The 11,586-nt window shown below is 35.0% G+C and overlaps 2 protein-coding genes and 1 long non-coding RNA gene across 3 annotated transcripts; all 3 read left to right on the top strand.

Moving 5' to 3' along the window:
- LOC110262918 lies at positions 3,608-4,113 on the top strand. The gene is made up of 2 exons (XR_002347931.1): positions 3,608-3,876; positions 4,039-4,113. It is a non-coding gene; the product is annotated as an uncharacterized LOC110262918 (long non-coding RNA).
- Positions 6,972-8,351, top strand: LOC110272064. The gene is made up of 2 exons (XM_021123870.1): positions 6,972-7,957; positions 8,003-8,351. The coding sequence occupies exons 1-2, from the start codon at positions 6,972-6,974 to the stop codon at positions 8,349-8,351; spliced, it is 1,335 nt and encodes a 444-aa protein (XP_020979529.1).
- Positions 8,541-10,837, top strand: LOC110272063. Its single transcript, XM_021123869.1, has 6 exons — positions 8,541-8,934; positions 9,022-9,272; positions 9,700-9,792; positions 9,888-9,995; positions 10,106-10,474; positions 10,790-10,837. Exons 1-6 carry the CDS (start codon positions 8,541-8,543, stop codon positions 10,835-10,837), a joined length of 1,263 nt encoding a protein of 420 aa, XP_020979528.1.

Here is an 11,586-nt window from a genome sequence, read left to right as displayed (position 1 = left end):
TTCTATTTTGAATTCAATTTACCAAGGAAAGGTTTATATTTCAAAATTAAATTATTTAAGAAAGAAACTATGTTTTGAGATTGATTCAAAATGAAAAGAATTATGTTTTGGGCTTGAAATAAAGGATTACTGTTTAGAAGTTTGATGAATTTATAATATTTGAATTTGAATATTAAAGAGAGATGATTTTTGAGTCTTTGGGAAGAGTATAATAGTAAACTTGAGAAAGAGTTTTATTTGATTACTTCTAATGAGGTTATGTTTTGAAAAGTGTTTAATGAATTTAAAATAAATGATTTTCTTGAGTCTTTTGATAGAGAACTAAACTAAAAAATAGTTTTAGAGATTGCCAAAGCAGAGATTATGAACTGAATTGATGATTTGTTAAATTCGAGAAGTACCCACGAACTGAATGATCAATGATCTCGGGGAAACCTATAAATTGTTATTTGTTTTAAATGCAGGAAAACTCACGAATTGATAATCATTGATTACGGGAATAACCCACTAACTGTTATATGTTGATATCGGGTATAACCCACGAACTGAGGATCATTGTATTGTTGTGTATTGATCTCGGGTATAACCCACGAACTGAGGATCATGTTTGTTGTTGTATGTTGATCTCGGGGAAACCCACGAACTGAGGATCATTATTTTGTTTGTGAATTGATATCGGGGACGCCCACGAACTGAGGATCATTGTTTCCCCTTGTGCGTATATTAATGGGTCGGGCTTTGCGCCGACTGCCGGTAGTCACGAAGGAGTGGTATTCTTACCACCGACACATATGCACTAAGGACACAAAGGGAAGCCATATCTGGGACTTGTTCCTAGCTAATGTCGGGCTGCAGGGTGTAAACCGACACGTGAGCTCATGGCCTGCTTAGGACAGACATGCATCATAGTGGTTGTGCATTTGCATTTGGTTGTGTTTGCTTGTATTACTTCTCTGTAATTGTGTGATTTGTTTTATTGTGATTTGTTTGTGTGTTGAATTGAGTTTCTTACTTGTGCTAGTAGTCTGTGAATGTATAGAAATGATTAATAACTGTTTGTTGTGACTAACACTACAAGAAAAAAGGCCTATGGCCACGCTTTTTTTTTTTGCTACGCTTTAAAAGCATGGCCAAAAGTGGTATATGGCCACGCTTATGTGTGGGTGGCGTTTGAATAGAGATTTGGCCACGCTTTTTTTTGCTACGCTTTAAAAGCGTGGCGAAAAGGGTCAATGGCCACGCTTTTATGAGGGTGGCAGTCGATGCGAGATTTAGCCACGTTTTTTTGTGCCACGCTTATAAAGCGTAGCCATAGAGAGATTTCGGCACGCTTTTAAAGCGTGGCAACAGGAATTTATTATTGGGACATTTCAGAAGTGTAGCCGTTTCCTACAAGCCTTTTGGCACGCTTCAAAAGCGTGGCCAAAAGGTTCCCTCAGAAAAAAAAAAAAAGAAGCTCGAATTACACAAAAACACTCCAGATAGAGATCAATTCTTCGCTCGTGATTCAAAGACTTGGAGAAAAAAAGCCCTACCTAACTCCTTCTTTGTGCCCTGCCCTAACTCCTCCTTCGAAAGCCCCAATGGTGACCACCAATCTCCGTTTTGCCTCACCGCTGCCCCCTCCGAAAGCCCTAGCTAACCCTTCTTCATTGTGCTCGCCTTAACCCCTGCCCTCACCGCGACGATAACACTCCAACAAAGAACGACGAAGCCCTCCCTTCCGCGCTGCCACTCGCTTCCTGCTTCTTCACTTCCGTGAAGAACGACGAAGCCCTCCCTTCCGCGCTGCCGCTCGCTTCCTGCTTCTTCGCTTCCGTGAAGAACGACGAAGTCCTAACATCTGACGAGGTGGAAAAGCGCCAGTTCCAGCTTCGAAGAAGGCTGTAGGTTTCTCCTCCTTTTCTTTTTCTGCAGTCAGATTCTTGAGGATGACTATAATTTTTCATTCCTTTTTTTTTTATTATTCATTGTTTTGATTCTCATGCATTTCTTCAGGAGAAGGTGAGGAACCCATTATTCGAGAACCATCCTAAGCAGTTCGGGATCAGAGGAGCAAAGGAAGAAAAGGATCCTCAAGCAGAGGTTGAAGGCTCCACCAGCTTTGAACCAGTTCACCAAGACCCTTGACAAGAACCTAGGTGCGTAAATAATTATCTCCATTTTGTTTCATTTGCCCTGTTTTATGTTTGTGTAATGCTTCAAGTGTAGTAATATTTCCCTCTTATGGCAATTAGATGATACTTGTGATCACTTTATTTTTCTATCTAATTGCATTTAACTTCCTCTTTGCAATTTCACCTTTTGGAAATGATATCAGTTTCAGAAAAGGAAAGGGAAGCTTGAAAGCTAAACATATATATGGTGAATGTATTGAAGTTGTAGCTTCATTTTCTGAGAGAGAGTGCATCCTGTTGATCTTGTTGGTGGTGTTGTTTGAGTAAAATTTTAAGAATGCAATAGACTTCTCAAAGTTTTATAAAAACTATTTTTCACTATTTTTGGATGTCTAGATTGAGAGCAGAAATTTATGAAAATTATTGCAATTTCTACAATAAATACTGTCGAATTTAGTTCAAACTCTAAATGATCATTTTGAGTTTTAGAGACTTCTAACTCTTATTAACTCTTTATTCTACCTTATTTTAGTTACTTAAACTTGTCTAGCTTAGTGTCACAGCCCCAAGGCTAAGCTCTTGCCATTATCAAAAGCTAAACATATATATTAGTTTCACTGTGATGCATTATTCTTTCATTACTTATATGCCAAAACTTTAGTGTGTTTGATGTACTATCTTGCTGTCACTTTAAATAAGAATTGAACGCATATAGAGTTATTAGTCAAGAGCATTTTTTCTACTTTAATAACTCATTTGGATATTAATTACTGCAGCTTAATAATGATTTTCTACTGGCTCACTGTATCTTCGTTTTGGTTATTTTAAATTGGTTTCTGTGATGGTTACTATAGGTTCATTTGAGCTATCATGTCCTATGTTCATGTGTGTAAGTTTAGGTTTCTGCACCAAATATGAGTTCATGGTCGTATGTTTTCATTGTGTTTTGCTTTATTTGACTGAGTCTTAGTAGAAATAAAGCAGAAATGCATCATTTGGAAAGAAAAGAGCACTGGTTTCAAACCCAATACATAAGACCATCTGAGATTTGAAAAGGAAAATAACACATAAAATTTTAGTTTGTTTTAAAGTTGGGAACAATTTGTTATGCTTAAGAAAGGGAATGAAGTGCGGGTGGGCTTATATAATGTGAAGTAAGTGTTCAAAAGAGCTCTTTGCCTCAGAATGCAATATACTGTGGCTTACTCTCCTTCTAGCATTAGAGACCTAGCAACAGTAGCAGAAAATTAAAGGTCACTTATAATTTTTTGTGCATAAGCAACCAAGATCAAGATCAGCCAAAAGATTTTAAAATTCTGCATTGGAATCAGGGTTGGTTGTAGAGCTAATTTATATTTTATTTCTGCAGGGGAAGCTATTTTGTTCTTAATTTTGTTTATTTTTCTATTTTATGTCAGTAGAAGAGTTAGAATGAGTGCAAGAAAGGTGTTTCTTGTGAATGATTAAGCTTCTTTTATTTCCCCAGCTGTTAAGACAAGAAGTTAAAATAAATGAACATGAAAATTTAGTTTCCAAGTTTATTTGCTTTTAGTTTTCGGATGTTTACTACCCTTGTTTTTTGGTAGTTTTTCTTGTTTCTCACTCTGGTCTCATTTGTTTCAGTTTCACCCAAGGCACCTAAACTAAAGCCAATAGCAGGTTTGTCAATTCCATTTTGTTCAATAGGGAAACAAAGCCCTAGTTCTTGGTCATTAATTGAGCCAAGTTCATTCAAAGTCAGAGGGAAAAACTGCTTTAGGTTGGTACAAAATACTTGTTTTTGTATACACACAATTTAGGGGGGGATTAATGCTTAACCTTTGGGTTATGATCACCCTCATATTGAGGATATCATGACAAAAACAAAATTTTTCATTATTGATAGTGCTAGAATTCATTGTTGCTTGGACTTGGTTGGCAGGGACAAGAAGAAAGAATTTGCGCCAACCAATGCTGCTTTCTATTCCCTTGGAGCAGACCTCTTTCTGTCTCAGCTCAAAATTGAACATATTGCGCGCTTTTTAGGAGTTCCTTCTATCAGCATACCTGGGGATGGTCCTTCTATTCTTATTGTAAATATTCAGGTAGCTGTATATTTCCTAGTCTAGATTGAACTTCAACTGAGAATTTCTTATCTTACATTATTGGGGTGCAAATTTTATGTTCGACATCTGACTATTAGTCTATTCACGTCTGTATATGCACGGCAATTTTTCATACTCTTGTATGATTTCCCCTGAAATTGTGTGCTGTTCAAACTGCTGATTCCATTGTATCCTGCGACTATCTTCCAAACCGTACCTACAAGATAAAAATTAACTTCCAAGATTCAATCCTTGGTTTAAGATTTTTTTCCTTATAAACACACTTCTCTGAATTCTCTTATCTTTCTTTTATTTCTTTCTCATGGGTTAATCTATTTCCTTCCTATAGGATTTATTATATGTGCCATGCATAAGGCTTTCATGCTGATATGTTGTAATTTACTTTGGATAAATAGTAAAAAAATTTTGTTTCTCAAATTCAGGGAGCAATCTCACAAATTCAATTTCTTCAAAGCTCTACCATTTGCACCACAAGACTCCAAGAAACTTGTTAGTTTTTGCTATGTCTGCTGATGGTATTACCTCTTTTTTCTTTCTCCTTCCCTGTTTTCTGAATTTTGTAAAGGCTTTGGGAATTGATGCTACTGGTGTCTTTGTCTTGAATTATTGGATTATTATTACTAGATTTGGATACTAATTCTTGCCGATTGCCACTGTTTGTGCTTTTAATATTAAATTTTGTGAATTGGTGTATTTAGTTTGCTTGGTTTATGCTATTTGTTATTATCAGTATTAATGCACGCCAAGTGCTCTCTGATATGCATGCCTCTTTGATATTCCTCTCTGGTTTATGCATGTTCACAATTCTGAATTCTTGTTTCTCTATCCAAGTTCATATTTATATTTTATATATATATTACAATATAACAAGCTGAGGACTCTTTTTCTGTTCATGCATGGAAAAGCTTCTGGGATTTGTTTAAGCGTGACTGAATAGTATAATTAATTAATTAATTAAATAAACGCAAAACATTTAGGCATTTAGCTAACTAACAACTCTAGTTGCCTTCTGTCTAAACAGTTTTCTTTTGTTGCTTTCATTGAGCTGTTGTTATGCTAGTGTATAAAATATATAAAAAATATATATAGTTAGTTTTTTTTAACATATAGTATCTTAAAAAAAACTGATTAGATTTTAGTCTTTTAAATTGACCATTATCCTACAATATTATTATATGACTAAAATATTAAATGTTGATGAATGAAAACTCTTAACAAAAATATAAATATGACCTGTTGTTGTATGTTTGAATGGATAAAAATGGATCTGAAGCTAAGGGTATGAAATTATTTTCAATTCTTTTATTCTGCTGCTCCTATGGTACTACTTTGTTTATACTTTGGTTTCTTAAACTTTCAACTATTTTTAACTGTTTCTTGCCATATGCCACCGACATTACATATGATAGTTTGGATTGTGGAGTTCTTATTCTTTTCATTCTGCATTTTCTGAATACTACTTGAAAATATTTTTTACACTGCAGAATGTAGAAGAAAGTGAAGAAAGAGCACTACAGGATTAACACTCTGATTCTGAGTTGCTTGCTCATGTCTTTCCAAGGTGATTGCTGTGGTCAGAAAAAGAGAGTTGCATAATTTTTCATGCTTTGCTATTTGTATTTGATGGAGTAATGTTTAATTAATACAGTTATTCTTAGGTAGAAGTTTATTATTATTATGATTACCTTATGGCTTGAGAATGATTGTATTTAAAGTATACTTATCAGGAGACCTAAAATTAGATTATTGAAAAATCACAGCCTAGATATACTTTAATCTCAGAGAAATTAGAGTTGAGACATACTTGCTAGTTTTAAGTCAAAATTGAAATAGTACTAATAATTCATAAAACAATTTATATAACAGTGAAAAATAATCAAGAAATGTGTTAAATTGCAGGTTGGTTGCTACATGCTATGATGGCTATTTTTTTCGGTAAAAAAAAATAGGCTAACAAGTGTTAGGGGCCACTCTCACCCTAGTTGAAGATGAGAATTAAAATTCTCAAAAGAATTTATATTCATGTATTTTTTATGTTTTAAAGTAAGAAAAAAATTTAATTCTCAACAGCATTTTAATTTTATGCTTTCCAACAGGCTTTTGATAGTTATCTATCCACTGCTATTACCACTTCTTTTATTCTGCTGCTCCTGTGGTATTGCTTTGATGTTGATGTGGTACTGATTATCTGCTGCCGAACTGCTATTCGCTGCCGCTGCTACCTTTCTAATTCTGCTTCTGCTGCGCTACTACTTTGGTGCTGGTGTTGTACAGATTAAGACAGTATTTAAGGTTGGTTCATGCGAATTTAAATACATCTATTAATTTGTTATTAATGTTATGTGGACAACTTAAGTGCTTTCCTGAGGCACTCACTTCAGGACCTTCTTTAAGAATTGCTAAAATTTAATTTTCTTCGCTATTTTATGTCCAATGCCTTCAAAGTATTTTGGAGACTTGGAAAATTTTGTCTCTTAGTTAATTAGGAAGCTAGACTCGCAGTTAGTGAGACTAGCAGTAAAGACTTCAAACTAGAAACTTAGCTATCTATTTGAAATATATAGGTTTTTGATGGATGTGTCCAAGGATTGGATGGAAAGGATTCACAAGATTATCCTTTACCATCCGTCTTTACTTGTTAAAATGCTTGCACGGTTGGAGTAACGCGTCGTTCACTTCTCTCTTAGAATTATTGAAAGAAGGAATGCCACATTTGAATATTCCTACTTCTTTTGATAAAACGAAGAATATGGTGAAGAATTTGGGTCTTGACTACCAAAAGATCAATGCATGTCCCAATGATTGCATGTTGTATCGGAACGGGCATGAGAATAACTCATCTTGCCATGTCTGTGGAACATCCCGTTATATTGAGCATCACGTAGAAGAGGACGATGCTACCTCATCTAAAAAGCCTCGTAAAGTTGCTGCAAAAACTCTAAGGCATTTCCCCCTAATTCCCAGACTTCAAAGGTTTTTTATGTGCACAAGGACGGTTGAAGCTATGTCTTGGCATCATAATGAACGTGTTAAAGATGGGTCGTTAAGGCATCCTGCCGATGGTGAATCTTGGAAAGCATTTGACAGTCAACATGAAGATTTTGCAAAGGAGCCTCGTAATGTGCGACTTGGCTTAGCAAGCGACGGATTCAATCTGTTTCGAACTTTGAGTAGTACACATAGTACATGCCTTGTTGTTCTGATGGTGTATAATCTACCCCCTTGGATGAGCATGAAGCCTGATTATTTTATGCTCTCTTTACTCATTCCTGGCCCACAATCACCGGGAAATGATATTGATGTCTTTCTTCAACCACTAATTGAAGAATTAAAAGAATTGTGGGAGTTAGGTGTCGAAACATATGATTCCAAAGAGAACAAAACATTCAACATGAGAGCATGTCTTTTATGGACAATTAACGACTTCCCTGCGTATGCTATATTATCTGGGTGGAGTACAAAGGGAAAATTGGCTTGTCCATGTTGTAATGATGAGACTTCTTCTATATATCTAAAACATAGCCACAAGACTGTTTATATGGATCATCGAAGGTTTTTACCCATGAACCATCCATGGAGACATAATAAAAGATCTTTCAATGGAAAAACTGAACTTAGGTCTCCACTGCAGTTGTTAGATGGAACAACTGTATTTCATATATTGCAAAGGGTAGATAATTCTTTTGGGAAGAAGCAAAGGAGATCAAAGAATGGCATTTCAAATTGGAAAAAGCGGTCAATCTTTTTTTATTAACCATATTGGAAGTTCAACATGTTTAGACACAACCTTGATGTCATGCACATAGAGAAGAATATAGTTGATAGCATAATTGGAACACTTTTGGATATTTCTGGAAAGACAAAAGATCATGCAGCTGCGCGTTTTGACCTTAAAGACATGGGTATCAGGAAAAACCTTCAACCAAGAGATACGAATGATGGTAAAAGAACTAAGTTAGCAAAGGCATGCTTCTCAATGACTGCAGCAGAGAAAACAATCTTTTGTAGTGTGTTAAAAGGGGCAAAATTACCAGACGGCAGCGCTTCCAATATTGCTCGATGTGTGCAGCAAACAGAAAAGAAGATTTCTGGTTACAAGACCCATGATGCTCATTTCATGTTACATTAATTGTTGCAAGTACCGATCAAGAGCATACTTCCTGACCATGTTGCCATCGCTTTAGTTCGATTATGTTTATTTTTTCGCCGAATATGTTAGAAGGTAATTAGCATAGATGATATAGTTAACTTAGAAGTAGAGATTGCTGAGACATTATGCCAATTGGAGAGGATTTTTCCTCCAAGCTTTTTTGACATAATGGTGCACTTGCCTATCCATTTGGCAAATGAAGTGAGGTTAGGTGGTCCAGTTCAATATCGTTGGATGTACCCTGTTGAACGATATATGTGCACACTAAAATCGTATGTTCGTAACAGAAGTCATCCAGAAGGATCCATTGCTGAAGGATATTTGGCGAATGAGTGTATTAATTTTTGCTCAAGATATTTGCATGAAGATGTCCAAACAAGATTCAACAGAGTCCCTCGAAACAATGATGAGTGTGTTTCAACAAAAAAAGGAATGAGTCTTGACATGTATTTTAAGGTACATGGGATAAATTTGGAAGATAAAGAAGATGAGGAAGATGAGAAACATGAGCTTGATGATGCTGCAAATGATGAGGGTAATGGAGAACAAGCTTGTAATGAAGGTGCTTTTCTTGTTTTACCTTATTGTCAAAATATAGCTTGTATTACTTCTAAGTTGATTTGAGTTAAAATTCTGTTATTTTAATCAGACTTAGGCACAATAAAGAAGAAAACTCGTCGAAAGACTATGTGCAAAAAGCTTCATGCCACTGATTTTAATGATCGACGGGAGGTGGAATTTTTTGGAGGGCAGCCTATAGGTCCAACCAAGGAGGTTGTATCTAACCTCAACCAACTCTTGGGTACAATAGTTAGAAATTCTCGTTTTGTGACTTTGCTATATACTAGTTGGCATGGTGTGCCTAAAAACCTCAAAGAGGACATGTGGGAGTATGCCAATGTATGTAAATATAGAATTATAGATAATTTTTTTAAGATTTATTTGTTACTTTATTTATGCTAACCTTTGACATTCTAATTTGTTGTCTTGTTTAGCAAAAATTCATTCTTCCAATAACTTCAAAGCCGTGGGTAATGAACGGATTTTGTCGTGCATGGAAAAAATACAAAGGCAAAATAAAAAAGGAACATTTCTTGAAGTACAACACAAAGAAAGAAATGATAAAGAACTGACCGTTAGAGATCCTTGAGGTTCAATTTCGCAAACTAATTCGGTATTGGTGTCTTCCGACTATTAAGGTAATATTGTCTTTTAGTTCTTTATGTGATTAAACTTGGTGTTTTGGAAAAAGGTAGTGTGATTTTGAAAAAACAAGAAAACATGTTTATTAAGAATAATAACATCTCTTTTTCATGTTTATATTTAGGCTGTGTCTACTAAGAATGCTGAAAATAGGTCAAAGCAAACATGTCCTCACCGGATGGGTTCCACAAATTTTGGAATAGTGCGCAAGCAGCTGGTAATATAACTTATTTTTTGTGATTTCTCATTTATATTCAGGTTATAGTTTTCTAGTTAGTATGCTTCATGTAAATTTTTCTATATGTACTCTAGCGCGACTCTAAAAAGAATAGTGAAGAACCATCAAGAGTTAAAGTTTTCATAGCAACTCGCACAAGTAAGAAAGGAAAAGAAATTGATGCTAAAACGCAAAGCACAATTGTAAGTTATTTGTATTTGTATTTGGATTTGTACAATATAAATTCTATAGTGATTTCTATTAATATTGAGTTAATGCGGCTTTGTATTTTATTGCTCCTCACTTTTGACAGGCTGAACTTCAAACCTACATAGAAGCCGGGGAAAATGATGAGGATGCATTTGTAGGAGTGTTAGGAAAGGACCAACCAGGTCAAGTTCGTTGTTATGGGACTTCGATTACAAAAAGCTCTCTTAAAAAGGATGAGGAGATTCGACAAGTCAAAGTTGAATACAACAACAAGGTTGAATCATTAGAGAAGAAGATGGACGGTGTATGTAGTTTATTAAAGGTATTGGTGCACCAAGTCAACCCTGGAATGACTGAGGAAAAGGTAGCAGCCTTAGTGCAAGCTGCCCAAAATTCTCCTTTGGATGCCTCAAGTAGCAGACCGAGAAATACTCCCCGCTCCTCCGAATCAACTCATATTCCACCCAAAGATGTAAGTCACTATCTTTGGATATTCGATATATTTCCATTCAAAGTAGTTGACTTATTGTTGTTGTTGATTTTGGACATTTGATAGTGAGATAAAAGATTATAAATGGTGCTAATGATGTTGAATTGGAATCTGAATTCAAAGTTGTTGACTTTTTAGTAGTGTTTTGTTTTGTATCTAATGTGGCATTGTTACTCAATTTTGGAAAACACGAGAAATCTTTGAAGATTTGCACTTTTTCCTAATCAAATTGGAAAAAGGAAAAGAAAAGAAACCATAATTGAATTTTAATGGTTTTGTTTGTTTTGATTTTTGCAGACTCCAGAAGGAATTAATGGCTCTCATGGTATATCTCATTTTGCTTGATTTAGTTATTGGGGATCGGTTATAGAATTGATCCATATGCAATTTGTATTGATTTTCCAGATGCTAGTATAAACTTATGGTGCATGTGCATGTGACTGCAAGTATAGGGCTTACAAGAATGGTTAATTTGGTTGTGAAATATATTAGGAGTTAGGGTGATACATGCCATTGTTGAGAAACATGTGACAGTTGCAGAAACATGTGACACTTTTTTTGAAAACTTTAAGAACAAAAAAAGTATAGTGGCTTTCAATGAAAGAAAAGCCTTTGCTGGTTACAATTATTGAACGACTATAACATTCATTTGTTGATAATATATGTCTCTTCATTTTTTGGTTTGGTATAAGATGCACTAACACAACAGTATTTAAAATTATGCAGGGAAGTGCTGAAAATAGTTTCGCTCACAATGATGATCAGAAATCATGAAGTTTTATATTTTGTAATGAAGTGTAAAGGAAGTAGATAATGTAACCCATGTTGGAATTGTAATTCATGTATTAGGAAACTGCTAGTGGATGAGACTTTGATTTTTGGTATTTTGTTAGAGTATAACTAACATGTGATCAAACACTTTTTCTGTGACAAGTTTATGAAGCAAGGATTACTTGATTTAAAATTAGTAGTCATCTTTTAAATTTTAAAATTATCTATGATTTTGTAAGGTTTATTAAAAAAAGAGTGCCAATAGGTACTGAACTATTTTACAGCCACGCTTTAAAAGGGTGGCCATATTGTACAACAGCAAT

Source organism: Arachis ipaensis, chromosome B05 (assembly GCF_000816755.2).
Source record: "Arachis ipaensis cultivar K30076 chromosome B05, Araip1.1, whole genome shotgun sequence".
Classification (NCBI taxonomy): Eukaryota; Viridiplantae; Streptophyta; class Magnoliopsida; order Fabales; family Fabaceae; genus Arachis; species Arachis ipaensis.
This window is presented reverse-complemented; position numbering and strand designations above follow the sequence as displayed.

Excerpts from the sequence above, each read along its gene's own strand:
- LOC110272064 (XM_021123870.1), top strand. The coding sequence starts at position 6,972 with ATGGTGAAGAATTTGGGTCTTGACTACCAAAAGATCAATGCATGTCCC. Across the intron at positions 7,958-8,002 it reads ATTTCAAATTGGAAAAAGCG|ACACAACCTTGATGTCATGC; the intron begins GTCAATCTTTTT and ends CAACATGTTTAG.
- LOC110272063 (XM_021123869.1), top strand. The coding sequence starts at position 8,541 with ATGGTGCACTTGCCTATCCATTTGGCAAATGAAGTGAGGTTAGGTGGT. Across the intron at positions 8,935-9,021 it reads AGAACAAGCTTGTAATGAAG|ACTTAGGCACAATAAAGAAG; the intron begins GTGCTTTTCTTG and ends TATTTTAATCAG. Across the intron at positions 9,793-9,887 it reads GAATAGTGCGCAAGCAGCTG|CGCGACTCTAAAAAGAATAG; the intron begins GTAATATAACTT and ends TATGTACTCTAG.